The sequence below is a fragment of the Megalobrama amblycephala genome, linkage group LG21, assembly GCF_018812025.1.
Source record: "Megalobrama amblycephala isolate DHTTF-2021 linkage group LG21, ASM1881202v1, whole genome shotgun sequence".
Lineage (NCBI taxonomy): Eukaryota > Metazoa > Chordata > Actinopteri > Cypriniformes > Xenocyprididae > Megalobrama > Megalobrama amblycephala.
Window position 1 is genome coordinate 1,039,981 of NC_063064.1, and position 22,790 is coordinate 1,062,770.

General features: G+C 39.6%; 1 protein-coding gene across 1 annotated transcript in view; it reads right to left on the reverse strand.

Moving 5' to 3' along the window:
* slc6a11b (solute carrier family 6 member 11b) overlaps positions 1-22,557 on the reverse strand; it is a 29,843-nt gene extending 7,286 nt beyond the window's left edge. The window contains exons 1-11 of the mRNA XM_048172471.1: positions 22,354-22,557; positions 21,557-21,792; positions 20,744-20,878; positions 20,486-20,626; positions 20,301-20,382; positions 19,327-19,459; positions 13,565-13,699; positions 6,526-6,629; positions 4,779-4,903; positions 3,430-3,542; positions 855-992 (exon numbers count right to left, since the gene is read on the reverse strand). Coding sequence (XP_048028428.1) covers positions 855-992; positions 3,430-3,542; positions 4,779-4,903; positions 6,526-6,629; positions 13,565-13,699; positions 19,327-19,459; positions 20,301-20,382; positions 20,486-20,626; positions 20,744-20,878; positions 21,557-21,779 — 1,329 coding nt within the window. The 5' untranslated portion in view covers positions 21,780-21,792; positions 22,354-22,557. The remainder of the gene's footprint in view (positions 1-854; positions 993-3,429; positions 3,543-4,778; positions 4,904-6,525; positions 6,630-13,564; positions 13,700-19,326; positions 19,460-20,300; positions 20,383-20,485; positions 20,627-20,743; positions 20,879-21,556; positions 21,793-22,353) is intronic.
* Positions 22,558-22,790: the final 233 nt, after the last annotated feature.

A 22,790-nucleotide genomic window follows, 5' to 3' on the forward strand; every position in this document is an offset into this window, starting at 1 on the left:
AGAAGTGGTCTAAATAATAAAAAATTCCGTATATCGTCTGTGGAAGTCTCAAGACCAAAAAAAAAAAGAAAGTTCAACCAATCATTGCACTCCAATCAGCACTCTAATGCTTTCATAGCTAGCCGCTCTGAAATTGCCTACCCTACCTTTAAGTTAAATTTGCAAATGTGGATGGAAACACAGCTAGTGATAATATCAGATAACCATGGTTATAACCATCCTGAGGATGCTCACATATTCACTGCATTTTATGGATCAATGGTTCACTACTGCCATACAGAAAAGGGCTTTCAAAGCATCTTCATCTCCCTCTCATCCTAGTAACAGTCTGACATTCCACACCGGAGAGGCTTCATTCCACAGTCGGATGGCTTTATTCATGAAACACAGAGTGAAAGCGTTCACCTGACTGCACATTACTGATGGAGAGCGTCCTCCTGTCTCTGCCTGAATACAGGCCTATTTTTACCCTCACTCCAGTCATAAATGCAAAGCAGGAACCGCAGTAACATGCCAGGTGCTGACACTGCCTTAGTGAAAATACACTACAAATCACGCTTTTGTACACATGAAAAACTGTTTACCAAGATCAAGAGGCATAGGTTAACAATTAACTAAATGAATCCAAGCATGTCAAATCAACATGATCATGTTGTCCTTGATGAATAAGACACCTGGATTTATCATTAGCATGTATTATGCTTATTTTATGAGATGAATAATTGTGTCGACGCGGGCTCACAACAAATCTAAGTTCAGCCATCTGGGGAAGATTGTGATGGAAGATTGTGTCGTACTTATAATACTGACGCCACTGGAAAGAACATGTTTTGAACATAAATTTATGACTTTACCTCTGTCAACATTATTAGACCCAGGAAGAAGGAGGCCACAGACATTCCCAGGATGAGAAGCTCTCTCCGATAGCCCACGCGGAAGGTTTTGGGATACATGTCAATGATCGCGGTTACAAGACTCTCCACGCACACAAACTAGACAGAGAGGAGCGTGACAGGGTTATTATTATTAACTAAAACAAAAACCATAGAAAAACTATTTCATTACTTAAACAATGTACTAAAATAAACTATAAAGACATTTAAAAAAAAAAAAAACATGAATAAAAACATTGAATGAAAATGACAAAAACCTAGCAAAATTACTAAAACTTAAAATAACAGAAAATAGTTAGTAAAATGGAATTCAAAATATCAACAAAACTATGAAAGTATATCAGTAATACTACTTTAACGCTGCCATGACAATCATTTGCCACAGGACATTTCCCCTTACTACCTTCACTTTTTGAAATGTGTTTCTGTTAACTTTCTTCACAGTAACTGACGATTGTTTTGATATTTTGTATATAATACAGTGACATTCTGCAAACAACAACCACATAAACGTTTATGATGGATGGATGTGGACGGAGGAATTTTCTTCAGCTCATACACATTGATCCCGCTCACTGCCATTATCAAGCTTGGATGCGTCAGGATATTTATTAATATAACTCCGATTGTGTTCATCAGAAAGAAGAAAGTCATATAATGGCTTAAGGGTGAGTAAAGTATGGGCTAATTTTCAGGGTCTTTAACTACTAGCAATATGTCATCGGCATATAACAGTAATTTATGTTCTCTTTCCCCTGCAAAATACACCTTTTAATTCTTGGTTCCTCTCTAATCATTGAAACAAGCGGTTCCAAAACTAATGTAAAAAGTAGTGGACTAAGAGGGCAGCCTTGGCGGGTAGACCTAGATAGATTAAAAAAGGCATTATTCTATTAGTTATTACAGCTGCTTCAGGATTGGAGTAAAGAATTTTAACCCATTTCACAAAACCTGATCCAAAGCCATATTTTTCTAAAGCCGTGAAAAGAAACCCCCACTCCACCCTATTGAAGGCCTTTTCCGCATCAAGCGATATTGCAGCAATGGGATCTAGATTAGAATGATTCATCCACATGAGATGTAATAGCCTTCTCATATTGTCAGACGAAGACAATATATACTTTCTAATCATGAGGCTAATAATTTTGTTAACACATTACAATCTACATTTAATAAACTTATGGGACGGTAATTAGCATCCATCGTATCTCTATATGGTTTTGGTATGAGTGATATTAAGGCTTCATTAAAACTGTCAGGCAACATGTGACCCCTCCTTGTCTGTGATAGGTACTATATAAATAAACTTCACTTACTTACTTACTATGTTATTCTCAAGTACCTCTGCATATACCTCAGTTAATATTGGAGTCAACTCATCGACAAACTTCTTATAATATTCTACTGGGAATCTGTCAGAGCCTGGTGATTTTCCAGGTTTCAAAGACATTATAATAGTTCTGACCTACACATGAACTGATTTAAATATGTTTTTAGTACCTTTATGGATCTTCAGAGAGGAAGTACCATTGCTGTCTATGCAGGCCTCACTGAGCCATCGTATTTAATCAAAGATATCTTAATTTGTGTTCTGAAGACGAATGAAGGTCTCACGGGTGTAGAACAACATGGATGTGCTCCATTATATATCTTTCCGCTTCCATGTGATCAGTAAAACTGTTTTTTCCCTTCCAAGTAAACTTCAGAATGGCTGGATGAACCAGGGTATATCGAACCTCACAGTCCCAGATTAACTTCTTCGCTGCAGAGAATTGTTTTCCTCATCATTGCTGTCTCCCTCGACATATCCTCGAAGACTGAAAGCCTGCATTCATATAACGTAGAAATTTCACCAGCATGACCCGAGGACGTTGTTCATCATTAGGCTTTGGCCCGAAGCACCGATGACTCCGCTCAATCTCGAACTCCGACCCCGTTAACCCGAGCCCCTCTGACAGGATCTTTTGGACATACTCGTTCATTCTGCAGCCTGCTTCTTTCCCCTCTTTAAGGCCGATTATTTTGATGTTATTTTGTCTGCTGCGATTTTCTAAATCCTCAGCTTTATTCCAGAGTTCGTCCACAAGTTTTGCCATCCTCTCAGTATCATCAGTCAGGCGATTCATTGAATCTTCTACATGCGAGATGCGATTCTCTGCTTCGTCGAGTCTGGCCTGTACGGAACTAATCGCCTCTTTAAGTTCTGTAGTAGTCGCTTTAATAGTTATCACATCACTTGCTACCCCCTGTAAATTAGCGTTCATTTGACTAATTTCAGCGAAAAGATCTTTCAAGTTCGGGTTTTGACTGCTTGACTCTATAGACAGGGAATCGTTAGCTTCTGGGATCGTTGTTTTCATACATGTTTGCACTCCTCGAATTGGTTGTTTGGACGATGTCATTTTGCAAATATATACTAAATAATGTAATTAATAGTGGGTATTTCCCAGCTTGCCATCACGTGACTCCACTTGGGCAAATTTTCACTTGAAAGTGAACTAATCCTTTAAAGGGTAAAAATGTGTGCATTTGTCACCTGACTGTCGAGTCCGAGGAAGATGAGCATCATGAAGAAGAGGCAGGCCCACAGCGGAGACCACGGCATCATGGTCACAGCCTTAGGGTAGGCTATGAATGCTAGACCAGGACCTGGAATACATTTCACAATAAAATAACTATACTTTCTGATTTTAATTATGCTGGAAAGATGGAAAGTTAATACAAAGTTGGTCCCATCGAGGGGTAAAAAGCATGAAAAAGTCCCTCCAGCGGGAGTTCTTCTCTATATCAGTGTCAGTGTTTCTTAACTCTCTGAAACGCCTCCATCCTGAGATTTCTTCACAATATTCCTCATTTAAATAATTTATATGCGGAATAAAGAGGCGGGGCCTGGTTGAGTTAGTTAGTAGTGTGTTGAAACTGGGAGTTATGGTAAGGGGCGGGACATTTCCCAAACACCAATCACAACACACTGCTCCAGCCGACCAATCGGAGCACATTGTGCTTTTCAGAAGGAGGGGCTTCATAGAGACAGGAACTAAACAGAGCGTTACTGACAGACTGGGAAGAGAGGAGCTGCAACAATGGAGAATATGAGGAGAATAATCAACATTCAAGCATCAAAACCTGTTCTAGTAGAGCACAAAAACAACATCAAGACTTTGTAAAAGAGCATAATAGGTCCTCTTTAATTATCTTAATGATGGTCCTGGTGAAATAGTCTAACGATGCCATGTGGCTTGGCTCTGGTTTTGCAGTACAGAGACACCTGTCCAAAAGTAGCAGGCCAAGAGCAGAGATCACAGTGCCATAACACTAGAGTAATCTGCTGTAATATGAGCTCAGAGCTACTGTTCATTATATACTGTAATGCTGGCTGCAGAAAAATGCCATGAGTGGAGCTAGTAAAAGCTCATTAAATAAGGTTTATGGATTATTTTTTGAAAGCATACACTTTCTATATTGTACAGGAACCGCTTTGAGAACCACTGCTCTAAGATTATGGTTGAGTGGTTCAACAACTGAATATGTGTTTTTGAATAAACAGCAAATAACATATTTTTTCTTAATAATAATGTTAGCTGATTTCTGAACCCCTTCAAAGTGTGTTTCAGTCACTTCTATAGTCAGTCTCGCTCTACTGTAGTAAATAAGTAATGCTGAATTGTTGAATAAGTCATACAATAAAAAGCTTTTCTGAGAAGTGCTTTAACGCAGGAGTCCAAACACACCAGACTTACTGTAGACATCCCACTGTAGGCTACTGTATCTCACTCATACACATATTACTTAAAGCTGGTATGAGGCCAAAACAATTTTTGCATTTTACAAAATATGAAACCATTTTTTAATTAAAAACATTTCCAAATGGAGGTTTTAGCTCACCTGACTCTGCCACTGCCTCTATTGGCACATTCTGTTCATATGCCATGAAGCCCAAGACGGAGAAGATGGCAAATCCTGCCACAAAACTCGTGCCACTGTTCAGACAGCACAGCATGATGCAGTCCCTGCAAACACACACAGCAACTGCACATATGCAAAAGTATTCACCCCTATTTAGACCCTCTTTAGACTCTCAGCATTGAACCACAGTGGACTGATAAACAGAAAAAAGACTCTTTCATGTTAAATTGGTCTAAAATATTGAAGGATTAGATTAAGTCAAAATGAAAATTTCCTGATACTTTACTCACCGCTTTATTTTTTCACCTTCAGTCAAATAGAAATTAAGGTTTTTGAGGTAAACATTCCAGGATTTTTCTCCAAATGTCACTTTCAGTGCAGCTTCAAAGAGCTCTATATGATCCCAGACGAGGAATAAGGGTCTTATCTAGAGAAACGACTTGTCATTTTCTAAAAAAATAAACATTATATACTTTTTAACCACAAATGTTCGTCTTGCACTGCTCTGTGATGCTCCACGCATTACGTAATCACGTTAGAAAGGTCACGCGTGACGTAGACGGAAGTGTTTACAAAGTGAACATGCAAAGACTAAGTCAAACGCTCTTTACAAAAAAAGGTAAAACAACGATGTCAGACGATTTTGAAGTTGGAGGAGAAAATGAGATGGAGTTTTTCACCCTACTGCAGTACTTCCGCCTATGTCACGCGTGATCTTTCCAACATGATTACGTAATGCATGGCGGATCGCAGAGCAGTGCAAGATGAGCATTTATGGTTAAAAAGTATATAGTTTTTTAGATCATTTTTAAAGAAAATGAGCCATGGTTTCTCTAGATAAGACTCTTATTCCTTGTCTGGGATCATGTAGAGCTCTTTGAAGCTACACTGAAACTGACATTTGGACCTTCTGTAATTCTGAAGTGAACTAATCCTTTAACAAATAATGACAAAATTAATATAACTGGTTCCATTCAGCCACGTTAATATGACACAGCTCTGGTGCAGCAGTATAAATACACCTCTTGAATTTGGAACACTGCAAAAAATTGTTATTACTCAGTATTTTTGTTTTCCAGTACAAATATCTAAACATTAGATGACTGAAGGAGATCTGTGAGGGCCGCCAGAAAACCAGAGACTGAACAAACAGCTGCTCGGCTGCTTTACCAGTCACAGCTTTAATGGAAAGTTTGTGAGAAGACATCATTAAATTTCAATCTCAGCAAAAGTTTGCCAGAAGTCATATGTAAGTTTCTATGGTCTGATGAGAGCCAAGTTGATCAAGTCCAGATCTCAGTGCAATTATGAGTGGACAAGAAAAAGATCTCCATGTAACCTGAGAGAGCCTGAGCAGTTTTGCAAGGAGAATGTAGGATGATTGCAGTGACCAGAGCAAAGCTGACCGATGCACAGATGCATGCAGACTTGGAGAGGATGAATGATTACTGAATAATACGTATAGAAGTTTCATTTTGACATGATAAAAACATTTCTGTTGAGTAAAACTGGAGGTTATAGGTCATACAAAATAAACACAGTAAAACTTACAGGAGGTTGTAGGCACAACTCTAACTCTGTGTTATTTCATCAAATACATCTATATGTAATTAGCCCTCTAATAATGATTTGTGTGAGATAAATCTCAGCTTTGACACCAGATGTTACTCAAAGCCTTAACAGAGAGTGTGTTTAGACAAAACACACTGACATGACGGACTCTCACCTGTAGCAGTTGTTGTTGTAGCTGTTGTAGCTGCCGAGAGCCGTCAGACAACCCAGACATATCGCATACGAGAAGAAGATCTGAGTGCCTGCATCCACCCACACCTGCAGCGATCACAAATTAATAACACGACCGTAACTGCTGTTATTCATTGTCACTGCAAACACAAGCTCCAGCTGTCATTTATTCTGAATGAGAAGATGTGGTCAGTTATTAATTGTCAGTTCATTAATGATCAATAATCAGTTCTTTCTTTTTCTTGCATTTTCAGTCACCATGAAATCAAAATAGATTTTTTTTTTTAATGTAATATTGCAGTATTCATTATAAATGATTAATCATTATAAATGATTCATCTATAAGTGCATCTATATATAGTATTATTTATTTTATTTTTTTTTAAAATTCATGTTCCTGGTAATCTTGAATCAGATTATTTTCTCCTCCCTCTTGCAGCATCTCTTCTCTTCTCTGATGATGAGGGCAGGGCAACCTGTCACTCACATGAGATCCACCAATAGCAAACCACAACCATCCAATCAATTCCCCACAGACAAAATCAAGCCACGCCCTACATTTGTTCTTGTTTGAGAAGCGTTTCACTCGGATATACGACACAATAGAAAAGAAAAGACCAGCACAACTTCTGTTTCATGACGACTTTAACCCCTTCAACCGGAGCTAATAGCTAATTAGCTGGTTAACGAGATAGTTCACCCAACAACTATTCACTAACCCTGGTCTGATTCTAAAGCCGTATGACCTTCTTTCTTTTTTGAAAAAAGCTTGCGCTTGTCCATATAATGACAGTGAAAGGTTCGAGCACAATCTCCACAGAATCTGGAGTTTATAGTAGATCTCTAAACTACAGAGCCCCGGACATGACATGAAGGGAAAAAATAGTAGGGTAAATCGTGCGCATGATTTATAAATCGAGGGAACGAAATAGTGAATCGTGCAACTACAGCAACTACATAATTTTATCCACTAACCATTCAGAAACATCCAGTTTCATTGTAAAAGTTGTAACTTCTTCCTGAGTCTCTCCATCAGTGTCGACTCCGGTTTGAACAATGTAAGGCTGAACACCGTTACTGACAATCGTCATCTTGGCTGCGTGAGATTCTCCAGCTTTGTTGTTGTTGAGCTGTTAAAGCCCCGCCCTCCTCTGGAAAGGGGGCGGGAGCAGCAGCTCATTTGCATTTAAAGGGACACACACAAAAACGGTGTGTTTTTGCTCACACCCAAATGGGGCAAATTTCACAAGCTATAATAAATGATCTGTGGGGTATTGTGAGCTGAAACTTCACACACACATTCTGGAGACACCAGAGACTTACAGTGAGTACGGAAAGTATTCAGACCCCCTTAAGTTTTTCACTCTTTGTTATATTGCAGTCATTTGCTAAAATCATTTAAGTTCATTTTTTTCCTCATTAATGTACACACAGCACCCCATATTGACAGAAAAACACAGAATTGTTGACATTTTTGCAGATTTATTAAAAAAGAAAAACTGAAATATCACATGGTCCTAAGTATTCAGACCCTTTGCTCAGTATTTAGTAGAAGCACCCTTTTGATCTAATACAGCCATGAGTCTTTTTTTTGAAAGATGCAACAAGTTTTTCACACCTGGATTTGGGGATCCTCTGCCATTCCTCCTTGCAGATCCTCTCCAGTTCTGTCAGGTTGGATGGTAAATGTTGGTGGACAGCCATTTTTAGGTCTCTCCAGAGATGCTTAATTGGGTTTAAGTCAGGGCTCTGGCTGGGCCATTCAAGAACAGTCACAGAGTTGTTGTGAAGCCACTCCTTCATTATTTTAGCTGTGTGCTTAGGGTCATTGTCTTGTTGGAAGGTAAACCTTCGGCCCAGTCTGAGGTCCTGAGCACTCTGGAGAAGGTTTTCGTCCAGGATATCCCTGTACTTGGCCGCATTCATCTTTCCCTTGATTGCAACCAGTCGTCCTGTCCCTGCAGCTGAAAAACACCCCCACAGCATGATGCTGCCACCACCATGCTTCACTGTTGGGACTGTATTGGACAGGTGATGAGCAGTTCCTGGTTTTCTCCATACATACCGCTTAGAATTAAGGCCAAAAAGTTCTATCTTGGTCTCATCAGACCAGAGAATCTTATTTCTCACCATCTTGGCAAACTCCATGTGGGCTTTCATGTGTCTTGCACTGAGGAGAAGCTTCCGTCGGGCCACTCTGCCATAAAGCCCCGACTGGTGGAGGGCTGCAGTGATGGTTGACTTTCTACAGCTTTCTCCCATCTCCCCACTGCATCTCTGGAGCTCAGCCACAGTGATCTTTGGGTTCTTCTTTACCTCTCTCACCAAGGCTCTTCTCTCCCGATAGCTCAGTTTGGCCGGACGGCCAGCTCTAGGAAGGGTTCTGGTCATCCCAAACGTCTTCCATTTAAGGATTATGGAGGCCACTGTGCTCTCAGGAACCTTAAGTGCAGCAGAATTTTTTTTGTAACCTTGGCCAGATCTGCCACAGTTCTGTCTCTGAGCTCTTCAGGCAGTTCCTTTGACCTCATGATTCTCATCTGCTCTGACATGCACTGTGAGCTGTAAGGTCTTATATAGACAGATGTGTGGCTTTCCTAATCAAGTCCAATCAGTATAATCAAACACAGCTGGACTCAAATGAAGGTGTAGAACCATCTCAAGGATGATCAGAAGAAATGGACAGCACCTGAGTTAAATATATGAGTGTCACAGCAAAGGGTCTGAATACTTAGGACCATGTGATATTTCAGTTTTTCTGTTTTAATAAATCTGCAAAAATGTCAACAATTCTGTGTTTTTCTGTCAATATGGGGTGCTGTGTGTACATTAATGAGGAAAAAAATGAACTTAAATGATTTTAGCAAATGGCTGCAATATAACAAAGAGTGAAACATTTAAGGGGGTCTGAATACTTTCTGTACCCACTGTCTAATACATCTTGTGAAAGGGGCATTATAGGTCCCTTTAAAACACAAGATAAGCATTGTAATGTTATCTCTGGGACAAAGTAAAACAAAAGATACATTTATGACATTTAAGTTAGGTTTTCATGGGCAACAGAAAGCGTCACGCTCCCGCCTACATCGATGCACACAACAGTCAATGACTTTCAGGAACAGCTATTTTCATGGAAAAGTGGCTTCTGATTCTGATGCAAGATTCTCTCACCTGCAACAAGATAAAATGTTCTCGTCGCGCTCAAACGCTCTGAATAGAGTCATTCTGCCCCATAGAGGGAGAAAAGTGTAAAAATGTGGCCATAGGGGATCCATGTGAGTCGGTGGAAAATAAGCCAGCACCTCTTTAAAACGCTCTCACATAACCATTGAGCCACTAATCTCCTTTACTGGGAAAACAATTGACAACTCACAGTATTTGCTTCCTCCAGCGGGTAACCAGGGTAACCCCTCTGACCTCACAAACACAGAGCAACTTCCCTCCAAGAACATCCAGTCTATGGGGACGGTCATTTACGTCTTTTCTGTTTAACATTCGGCCGGTGCGAATGCTCTGGTTTGGCATTACTCGGACACAACGCTACATTCTTTAAAAGCTGCTTATTGATGTTGTGGCTAATTTGGAGGTTTGTTTTGTCTTGTTTTGGCCAGGAAATGCATCCTAAAGAAACATTTTGATTGCAAACTCGTCTCTGGTCATTATTTCCAAATCTTCCAAAAAACGCAACTTGTCGTTCATTACGGTTCTAACACTAGACAGTCATCAACGAGGGGGGAAAAACAATGCTAAATGCATTTAATAAAATGCAACTAGTTAGGACAGTAAAATAAAGACACTAAAAGGACTTACTCACTTAAAAAAAAGGATAAAATGCTTCCTTTTTTTGTTGATGTCAAAGGCTTTGCGTCCAACATTATGGTACTTTGGCACAAATTCATCTCTCACTCAGAATCAAGCCAAATCGCACAGATGCCACCATGGACTGGTTGTTTGGTGTTTTGCATATTGTTGAGTCTATGCACTTCATGACAATATTAGTCAACTCCAATGATGCTATTTGTCCTCCACATTCAAAATCACAAAACACCAAAAAGTTGATTTTGTCCAAATCAGGCATACTTTCATAGTCTCTGTTCTCTAAACATGCAGAGATGGAAACTCTCTGGCACAGAAAACTGAATTGCGTGGTGGGATTGTGAAGGAAGATGGTGAATAAAACAACGGAGCATAGAGAATGTGAACAGACCTCTTATTGTGTAGCATGAAAGCTAATTAAACATTGGTGTCGGAGGCGCCCCCGTCGCCAAACAGCAGCCCTTTATCACCCTTTCTCTTTCTCCGCGTTTCCTTTATGTCGCTCGCTCTCTCAGGCTATCGATGCTACTTCACATACATTCCTTCGGACCTGCTTTCTGTTCACTGGGATGATGAAACGGTGGAGCATGACACACTGATCTCCACATCTGATGTTCAGCCATGTGTGGGCATCCTGTAATCCCACCAAATGACCTGACAGTTCCCTGCTTCCTGAAAGCCCTTTTTTTTAATGTCATTCTAAATCTGTTAGATTAGGAAAAATTATTTTTGGCATACAAGATGGTGCATGATAGATAGTATTTTCCTTGTAAAGTGTAAATAGTTGTTAGATGCTATTTACTGTATACTTGGAGCAAATAATGGCAGATACTATTTGCACCTCATTGTATTATAGTATTTTATAAAACAGTATGCAATAATAACAACATATTCAGTGTAGGCTATATTATATTTAATAAAATCATAAATGGATGCTGCATTATTAGGACATTACTTGTAAATAAACCCCACTATTAAACACTCGTTAGGCACTTTATTTACAAATATTTTCTTAATTTTATTTAAAATAAATGTTACTCCATGCTTATATGCGATGGCAAAAGAGGGAAGAATGAGTTTGGTAAAAGACAGATTCGAACTCGGGTCGGTCGCGTGACACGTCAATAGCTAACGCCTGTTATCGGACAGGTTTCCTTTGAAATTGTGTCTGGCGGAGTTAGTGTAAAGAGCCTCTGCCAACAAGCATTCCTATTTGCACTTCTAAATAGACTCTCTGAACATTTTTAATTTTTAATTACCAGATTTCTTTACATTTTTCATGATAACAAGTTTGGGGACTTTAGGAGGTTTGAATTGTAGACGTTGTGGTTATCTGTGTAAGTTCGGTCTAGGCAAAACCCATTCTATATATAAGTAAGAGAAAATGTACATTGGGATGGTGATTATCCCAAAATAGACCCTTTTCACATTTCCGGGATTCTCGGAAGCGGAAGTCGTCATAGTTGGGTAAAATTCTATAGCGGTGAATGAGAGAATACGTTAAATATATTTTTTGTGTTTCCATTTGCTCAAATAGCAAAAGAAAAACTCCACAATAGTGTTTTCACAACTTTCAAAAAGAGGAAAAAAATAGATAGCGATTGATAACAGCAGTCAGAAGAGAGAAAGATGTCATTTTTACCATCACTCTCATAGCTGCTATATTAGAAACACCCTCACAGCAGCTATTTTTATTTTTGTAATTTAATGCAAAGGTAATATAATTATACGTATAGTGTTATAAATGTACATATGTTTTTAAAAAAATGAAAACTTTGCAGGATTTACAATATTGATGACTGTTAAAAGGCATCATCACAGTCTGTGAAAAGAGTCTATAGTGTGACAGACAGCGTATCAGGGTGATAGAAAAGCAAAAGTTGTCCTTGTATCACACTGGAGGTTTATATCAGGGGAAATTGGATTCTGAAGGTACCCTAAAATCTGGTGGTAATTTTTTGAAACCTAAAAGGAACATCCTGAGCCATGGCCAAAGCTAACAATCAACTGGGACAAAAACACCTCAATTCACCTTCAGCAAAACAAACATGTCAGCTCAAATACAAGGCAGATTTTCACACTCATTTAGGAGAATCAGCAAATAGAGTCACAGTTGAGACAGCAGTCTAAAGAAAGCAATCAAAGGGTTTACTGATGATAATTGGCTTAATGAGACGATCTGAATCTCAAACCGCAGCTTTTTTAGTCTCAGATTTCTGCTCAGGAGATCAATTCTTCTTCTTTTTAATTTATTTATTTTATTTTTAATTAATTAATTTATTTATTTATAAATCTTCACCTGAGAGGTTCCTGTATTATTATTATTATTTTTTTTTTGTAAACTATTCCATTATTTTATGCATCTCATAAAATAGTAAAATGAATGCCATTTAAAAGGTTTATACTTGTGTGACATATCTCCACCTGTATTAAATCTATCCATCTCTGGTTTCACTGTCAAATTAAACTTTCAGGTGCTAAATTTCTCTTTCATAAATGCCATAACCTGCTACATCTGATAATATAATTGAGCACAAAGTCTGCATGTTTCTCACAGGATTTTATAAGAGTAAGATGGTTGGACCTCAGACTAGGGTGGTCTGGGGACATGTGCATCTCTGAGAAAGAAATACATTGCCGATGTAAAAGAACTGCACAAATATTTCATAATGAGTATAGTATTTTCCTTTACAGTAGTAAAACTACAATACTAATGTCTTCTTGCCAGAAGCTTTTATTTTGGCGTAAACTGTGACAGCAGGTTTACAAATGCTTCTCATTACAAATCAAGAGAAATGCTGTAATCATCATCCACGAAGACGGTGGAAATTATTTGAATGTGAAAATAAAAGCACAACTGGTGCACGTTGCTTTCCCAAATGCATGTTAAACTCGCAACACATGCAACACGCACACTCTGAGATGCTGAAAACACCGGCAGATCATGATCTGCAAGAACACAGTGCCGCGCTACGCTCTGAAACATCCTGCGCAACAGACTATACTTATTCAATTAATTTCACAATTTGACAAGTGCACTGAGAATTGGAATCTGGTGAAATTTAAATTCACTATTCTTTTTCTGGTTGACTGTTGTTAAAGAAGGTGCATATGAAAAAATGCCTGAAAAATGTTAACTATAAAGAAAGACAGAAGGGTGTTAAATCCATGAAAAGTGCAGTGACACTGAATAATACCGTTCATACCTGAGGGTCTGACAGACGAGAGATATCAGGGTACAGGTAGAACTTAATTCCATTAGCAGCTCCTGGCAATGTGATTCCTCGAAGAAGAAGGATCAACAGCATGAAATAAGGAAAGGTTGCAGTGACATACACCACCTGCAGAGGGAAAACAAGTTTCCATGAGCATGAATAATAGTCAACAAGCTACACCAACTAATTGTTCACATTCTACTGCATACAAATATTTAGATAAAATTGAGACGCTGAATCTATCCAGACTGGTGCAAGAAATCACCAAAAAGTGTATATATACACCCAGAAAAATTAAAGAACAAAAAAGAATACATTTTGAAGAATCATTATGCAGCTCTTTTCCATACAACATCAGTTTATATTGACCACATCTGACATGCTCATAAAAAGGACAAAAAGCACCATAAAGAACAATTAAATTACTCTATATGACTATAATCATAATTTCATCACTCGATCTAGTGAAAACAACAGACACTGTGTCAATTTCATTACAACTTTAATTACATTCGAACACTCAGGCGTGTGCCTGAGGCACTGATGTATCTGCTACACAAAATAAATACAATATAGCTAGATCTGGAGGCTCATTTATAGGGATGTGCCCAAAGTCGAATTTTATGTTCATATTATCTTCAGAGCCCCTAAAAAGGACATGGTGATGGAAAAAATATGAAATGGGAGGAAAACAAAAATTAAATGCTTTTGCATTCTCTTGCAATTATATATTTGGGTAATTATATTGTATATAATTTACGTGCATCAGGGAGCTGCTATCAATATCCAGGGTATTTAAATCACTTTTGAATGCACGCCTTTATTTTCCCAACTTTATTTTTATAGCGCTTTATACAATACAGATAGTTTCAAAGCAGCTTTACAGTGATCAACAGGAAAATAATGATTCAATGATGCAAATAGTTCAATTCGTCTGAAAAGCGGCTCTAAAAAAAGTATTGTTGTTCAACTGAATTCAGTTCAGCATTGATTCAGTTCCATTGTAAAAGATCATCAATTATTAAAGTGGTTCAATTTGGCTATAAAAAAAAGGCTCAGTCGGGGGGTCAGTTCACCCCTGGACAATGAACGAATACAGCATGATTATGATATATTTCATAATTCATCCAGCTGTTTAAAGATCAGATTTATGACACCGGTATGGAGACAAAGCAGGCCATCGGGGTCTGAGCTGAACTTGTCTGGTTCTCGTGTTTGTGTTGAAAACAAGACTGTTCCAGAATTTAGGCACTAAACAGGAAAAGGATATACCACCTGCAGTCAATTTCTAGATATTATCAATTGTTGACCAGAATTTTGAGATCGCAATAGATGTAAAGGACTATAATGCGTTAAGAGCTCACTCAAGTACTGAGGAGCAAAACTATTTAGAGCTTGCTAAGCAATTAGCAAGATTTTAAAATGTATATGATGTTTACTAGGGAGCCAATGCAGTGTCGACAGAACCGGGGTAATATGGTCATACTTCCTGGTTCTAGTAAGAACTCTAGCTGCTGCGTTTTGGACCAGCTGGAGTTTGTTTATTAAGCATGCAGGGCAACCACCCAGTAGAGCATTACAGTAATCTGAGGCCATGAATGCATGAACCAACTTTTCTGCATCTGACATTGATATGTCTTAATTTTGATATATTTTTAAGAGTGAAAATGCAGTTTTACAAATTGTTGCTTTCAAATGAAAGACTGCTATCAAAAAACACACCCTGGTTCCTAACTGACAATAAAGATGTAACAGAACATCCATCAAGTGTTAAAGAGTATTCGAGGTTATTACATGCAGAGGTTTTTGGTCCAATATTTGAAACCTTTATTTTTTCGGAATTTAGTAAAAGGAAATTACTAGTCATCCGATTTTTTTATATCAGCTATGCATTCCGTTAGTTTTGTGAATTGGTATATTTTCATCAGGCAAAGAAATATAAAGATATAAAGAAGTATCATCAGTGTAACAGTGAAAACTAATGCCATGCTTCCTAATGATATCTCCCAGGGGTAGCATGTACAGGGTGAAAAGCAACGGTCCTAGTACTGAGCCTTGTGGTACTCCATACTGAACTTGTATGGACTTTCTGTGTATAGGAAGTGGAGATACTGACCACACATTTTACAAGATAAGATATTTGTCAATGACGCTCAGGATCTGTTGCGCACCAAATCCTCCGGCACTGTCCTGTCAGTCATCTTTCCTTATTATCTTCATGTGATAAGTGAAATCTGACGAACTGCAAGCCTAACTATGTCCCTTTAGGAGCTCTGTAGAATGCGTTATTAATTTTACAGCACATCCCTCATTTATATCAACATTATACCATATATCACCCAGCCCTAAAACTGCTCTATGTTGAAAACATAACATTTTTAAAGCTGCTTTGAAATTATGCTTATTGTGAATTGTGCTGTACAAAGCAATCGGATGACAAATTTGAAGATTAAGTAGTTTTCAAATCATTTTGCATATTCAAACACAAGCATTGCGTTCACTATGATGCACATTAGAACCAGTGAAGTGCGGTATTATTTTTTAAAATCTGAATTATTTTTTAATCTGTAAAAATGACTTACCTTTTTGAAAATGGCTTAAATGGCTTGTGAATAGTGTTTTGTCCTTTTTTAGTCACTGTGAATGTCATGGTATGGACAACTGTGTGTGGATTCTTCAAAATTTCCACAGTGTGTTCCACAGAAAAAAGTGGTAGCATACACATCTACAAAATGTTCATTTTTGAACTAATGGGGCAAACTGTCTGTGATCTGAAGACCAAACACATTTTTTACCCTATTTTGTGATGGGCTATCATGTGCAAATCAGATGTCTTACTAGTATACCTTTCAAAGAAAGGGATTCGAGCGAATGAACGAGTGAGCGAATGAAGCAGTGCACTTAACGTGAAGGGGTTACGGAATGCTCTGAGGGTCTGCCAGAGGGGGCAGGTACTCTCCCAAAGCCTTAATTGGGCGCCGATTGAAAGAGTTACTCTCAGGGGGAGGAAGGGATGCAGGTCTGAGCCAGAGGTTTTGATGGAGAAAACACTCAACAGAGCAACACAGCACATCAAAAAGACAAAAATAGAATAGCCAGGCCACCATCATGTTGTGACTTGTCAACATGATGTTCACAGTCTTGAATTATTACCAAGTCTCAACCAACCAGTGTAAGAGCTTTGTCTCCCAAGACACACAGAGGCTCGAATCCTCAGCGCAATCAGACCAACAGCATTATAAGATCACGGCATGATTCTTCTCCGCTATACATTCAAGTTCGAGAACATAAAATGCTTTTGGAAAATGGCATTCACGGTCCACAGAAATGAGTTCAACATTTTGAAGCTCTTTCAATCCCGTGAACAAAACCACCCTTGGGGGCGGCACTAGGTTCTTGTTCCTCTGGCACCCGGTCAAGACCATACGAGGACAAGACAGGGTTTGGACACAAAAGCTTCTACCCTGTTTCCCTCCAGAAGGAGCCCAACTGGGTTGTGTTGGCAGTGTGGGAAAATGCGTGGCACAGAAACTGACAATTGCCGATGACTTCAATCTGACCTGGGTAACTTACTGTACCAAACGACAACAAACGCATCTTCGCGTTAATTAACAAACGCGTCGCCCCTTGAGACACTTCAGAGTTAATAAATTGGAGTCTTTTAAAATGCTTCTTTAACAAAATCAATCACTCTTTCTCATTTGTGGCTAAATGTATTGAACTGCAGTGTGAGAATCACCGTGCGTTTTCGTAACGTTTCTTAACCAAGTAATCGGGTGGAATAAACAGACCGACTGTGTTAATCGGAGATCTGTAAGCGTTTGACAAAGGATATCCTTTAATCCCGGCGCACCTCACAGTATGAGCATGGCAAAGCTTGTCCACCTCAATAATTCACACTCTTTTCAATTAGTCTTGTAAAATGATTACATATCCATATCCAAAAACCATGGCCACTGCAATGAGCGAATCCCCCACTAGGCTTTCAGATGCATGCGTGTGGTTTTTCTCAATGAATGGACCAATGTTTAAACTCGCTGTGAGACTTTGACGCACGCTGACTTTCTCCCACTCTCCCAGGTCAAACATTTAAGCCCCACATTCACAGGTCAGCCCCATGCCATAAATCTACCGCTGGCTTATGGGAGAATCACAAACAGCCACAAAAGACCTGCAGTGAACAGCTTAGCAAATGTTCTGAATGCTGCAATCTGTATAGCGGTCAAAGGAAAGGAAGAAAGCAGTTTGCTATCCGCCAGACATAATTCCTCACAGAAGGGAAGAGGCGAGCGGAGGAACTCTGCATGCTCCTCATGAACGCTCCACTTTCCCCCTGTGAATACAGAAATCAATCTTGGACAGGCTGCTAAAGCCTCGCCATGAAGGAGCATTCTTTCCCCTTGCTTCACGGCCAAACAAAAGCCACTTCAGGAGATATAGGCCTTGCTGCCGAGCTTTTCTCCTGGACCTGTACAATGTGAACCCATTTATTTTTCCCCACACATCCCTCTTCCTTTCTTTCCACTTTCTTTCTGGCTCATTGAGTCCGTTAGACTTTCTTAAAGGCTGCTGGAAGAATAGAATCCAGAGGAAGGCTAGTGACTGAGTTGCAGAGATTGGCAGAGGGACACAGGCCCTCATAATGCAATGGATTGTGGGTACAAGGCGAAGGTAGAGGAAGGCCAGAGCTGCTTTTCGCTGTCCAGACACAGGAATAATGCAAACTGTTTGTTTTCCAAAGGCACTTTTTCACAGTAGTTTGGTTTGAGTTTACCAATAAACCATTTGGTTATTGTGAGGATGCACCTTTGTGCACCTACGTTTCCGTTCGGTTTCTGGAAGGCTGCCGATTTCCGTTCAATGGCCTTTTTGATGCCTGCCTGTCTGATATGCGAGTCAGTAGTTTTGACAGCTGGCATTCTCTCAATATATGTCTAAAGCCTCAAAGTGCAATTGTGCCCTCAAAGATTTAACACTTTATGTGCAGATAATGTTTGCATTTGAGCCTTTTCAGATCACTGGATCCACACTGTAGCTGGACATTGCCACATACCATATGAGCGTTCCACATGTCAGAGTTGCACTGGAGACATCATTTGCAAGGATGGGATGCATGTCTCACTCACCCAATTGACCCTTTGACAAGCGATCTAACCAATCATAACGCCGAATCTGCCATTTTGTCCGACAAAGCAGTCAGGAGTTAGAAGATTAACCTCGGTGGACTTGAACTTGAAAAAATGCTGTGTATTTACATCTTTCTGCGTTCCTTCTGATGTTCATTCATGTTTATTTGATGCTATAAATTAACTAGTGGGAAGAGATGATCGGTTCACGAGCCGCTTGAGCTGAGGCGCTACAGCGATCTGTCACGACACATTAAAGAGACACAAAATGGTTTTTATTGTTCAAATTTCTTTTAAAAAATACAGTTTGAAAGCTTTGTTTAATATCATAAGTAACCTGCTCTGTCTTGTCTGCCGACGTGTTGTCCTCTTTGCTCCGCGATGTATTTTTCACTGCGTGTGGCGTGACAGCGCCATGGCTTGTCGGACAAAGCAACAGTAAGGGGGGCGGGTCTTTGCGAAGGGTCAATTGCTTCCGTGCTGAATTGACTGCATGACATTAGGCCGCTAAGTTCTCCTATTCATCCAAGTCTCTCATTGAGACATCTCCAACTCGGCCTCTCACTCTTTGGTTAACATCTACACACATTCAACACCATTTCTGGTCACTGGACCTTTTGTTTTTACCTTTCCAGTTGATTTTGGACCTTTCCAAATGCAGAAATAGCATATGATCCAGGCTAAAAGTAGACAGATAGCGAGTTCCCAGCGAAGGCCGCCAACTTCTTCAATTCCAGAGGATATCTTGAGAACACGGCGTCTAGACGGGGAAAAAAGTCTGAAATTAACAACTTTTCTAGCAGGCAAGCAACACATGAACACAAGTTCATATGAGCAGGTTTTTAAGGTTGGCTCTAAATTGGACACTTTCTGATGCACACAATGTACAATGACCCCAAACCAGGTACAATGATATCCATCAAACGTCCAAGAACCTCTCTACCATCCAACTCTACATGCCCAACTATTTGTCCTAACTTTAAGGTGGTCTAAAGTTTTGTTTAATGTTGACTGGTTGTGACGCAATGAATTGCAAGTTTGCCACAATTCTCTTTCTTGCACTGCCATTTATCATCTTTGACATGTTCTTGGGTGACATCCACTGCCTAAGTCATGCCCCCTTTGAACAAACCTTCACCATTCAACCTCAGAACTGACAGCTTCTATGCCTCTCAGTACTACAGGCCCGCATGCTCAATGTGGGAGACATGCGAGAACTGTCTGACTGCTTCCTCTGTATTTGGCCTTGAATATGAAACTGCGAGGAAAAATACAAGCCAACTATGGCCAAATTTGTGTCCATACCATTCCTAGCTGTGCAAGTGCCCTTTTGATGCTTGTTGACAACAGCAAAGCAAAAAGAATGACAAATTATCAGTGAAAAAGGTTATGGATTTCCATGAGTAATAAGCAGTAGTCGACCGCTCTGCAGATGAACTGTGCCAAAAGTTGCCTGGAAAGCCAGTGTGTCACTGTGCATGTTAATTATTTGTGAACTGCTGGTGATCCCAGAGTTTTCAGTTGAATTCATAGCCTGAATTCCTGCTGATGTTTCTAGAAATATGTATGTAATGCTACTAAACAGTCAGAATCATACTCACTCCCAAAACTCTATGACTGGTGATGTGGAATATGGGTTGGTGAAGTTGGCAATGCTTTCGTTGTTAAAATCCACACAGTTTTCTAGAAGGCAATTGTTAAAACAATTTGTCAGTTTTTCGTTCATGCATTAAAATTTTGCACTTAATTCTTAAAAATGCTTTCTTGAATCCTCAAATGTACCAACCCGTGTTCCAGTAGTGACCACACGACGCCCAGGGCAGCTCTGTTGTAAAGCAATTGAACAGGTAGAAAATGGCCCAAGCCAATATAACCACATAATAAACATTCAGGTGGGCTTCGATGACTTGGGTCGCATAACCAATGCCTAAAAGAGGACACACCATGCAAACCGTGCAGTTTAACATCCCTTTTTTTCTAATTCACTGTTGGTGTATATTCAGTGCAATGAGTAGGAATGAGAAAAATAAGAACTAGGCCTTACCTTCAAAGAGTGGGCATACTTTTCGCCAACATGTGATGCCCCCTTCACTAGTGAACTGACCTAGTGCTGTTTCCAAGAAGAAGACTGGGATCCCACAGCAGACGAAGAAGATGACATAAGGCACAAAGAAAGCACCTAAAACAGACACATACAGTTACACCTCTCAACCCACGAGAACCATCACATTCATTTAACAAATTCATGACTAACAGTAACCTATAGAAACAATCAGTGTGTGTTGTTGACAGGAAATCATAAAATCGGTTCATTTATTTTTCAAACTCTTAGAATGACAAATCAAGGAGAGGTGTCATATTCAGTTAAGAAATATTTGAGAGGTTCCATTAGTTGCTGGATGTTTCGAAGGCTGTGTGGTTTTAATCGTGCATTGTGTGCTAATATCTTGTACTGCTTTGACACTGTTGGATCAGCTGTATGCTTATTCTGATTTGAGTACAAAAACCGCTGCATGTTGTTATAATCCACAGGCTGCTGTTTTAAAACACATAGCAACTACAACCATGGCATTTTCATGCATTTTTATAGTTATTATCATGTTTACTTATAGTTCATTTAACCAATGTGCCATATAGCAAAACTTGGAAGCAAACTTAAAAGCATGGGTGGAAATAATTAAATAGTTGTGGATGGACTTAGAGGGATGGACCAAGACCTTAGAGTTTTAGGTTAAAAAAAAAAAGGGGCAAGAAGAAATGTCAGTTGCATAAATAGGAAGCATGAAAAACCCAGTCAGCCTTTGACAGGAGTTGGTGAAGTGTGTCATTGAATGGGAATGAATGCATAATCTCTTACCTCCGCCGTTCTTGTAACACAGATATGGGAACCTCCAAACGTTGCCAAGCCCGATAATCTCTCCAGCCACTGACAGCACAAACTCAATCTTATTATTCCACTGCCCTCTCTCATTCACTACCTTCTTATCATTGCTGCGCACTGCGCTCGGGTTCGACGCTTCGGGGTCCATCGTATCATCTGCTTTTCCATTTATTATGGGAATCGTCTTTTCGGCTGTCATGACGTTCTACAGCCTGAAACATATGGATTACACCTGTAGCTGAATCACATGTCACCACTGGAACCATTTCATTTCAAAGTTGCCAGGGCCCGTTCGCACAGGACGCCGTCTTGCGTTCGAATGCAGGAGCGCCATATGGAACAGAACGCTGGGGACGCGTTTTTATATCAGCACAAAAGGAACAAGCCTGCGTTATATTTTGTCTTGCTGTGTCAAGTTAAAGTTTAAACGCGCGTTCTGTTCAACATTCTATTGTTAATGAGTGCAACTGCGCGTTCTGTGTGAACTGATTCTAATTGACTCTTTATTTTAAATGTCATTGAAATGCAATTGTAGAGCGTTCCGCGTTGACGCGTCACGTCTTGGTTATAACGCAAGCGTTCCAGATTGTCGCGTCGCGTCTTTCTTGATATGTTCTGTGTGTTTTGGCTATTGTGCACGGTGCGTTACTGGATTAAATTGCAGGAAAGGTACACAGTGTCACCGAAAGTAATTTAGGTAAACATAATGTAGTTTCATCTCAGAGCAAACCCCACTCACCCCCATCATTGTGACTGAGCTGAAGCTCACTTACCGGTATAGGTGGCACAGTGAACCTCCTCAGATCACCCAATAACCACCTGCTTTGAGGGCTGCTTCAGTCTGAACCCGTTTGATAGAAAACAAAACAAGACAAAAAGAAGAAAAGTGAAAATCCCTGATGGATGTCACAGTGTTGTGACTGTGGCAGTGAGCAGCTCACTACTGCTGTGATCAGAGCTCAGATCTGATCTCCACCGCCTCTCACTGGAAGAGAGCCATGAGTCCACAGTACAGCTCACACCTCCTCAAACACTACACACACACCAACTGTGTGTTTGTAAACTCCTGTTGATCAGTGGGTTGCAATATGAATATTTGTAAAATTATATTCTTAATTTTTGGACTCAAGATAATATTATTCATTGGTTGCGCATGTAGCCTGTTATTCTTATTTTATTTTATTATCATCTTTATTTTTGTCTCAAGATA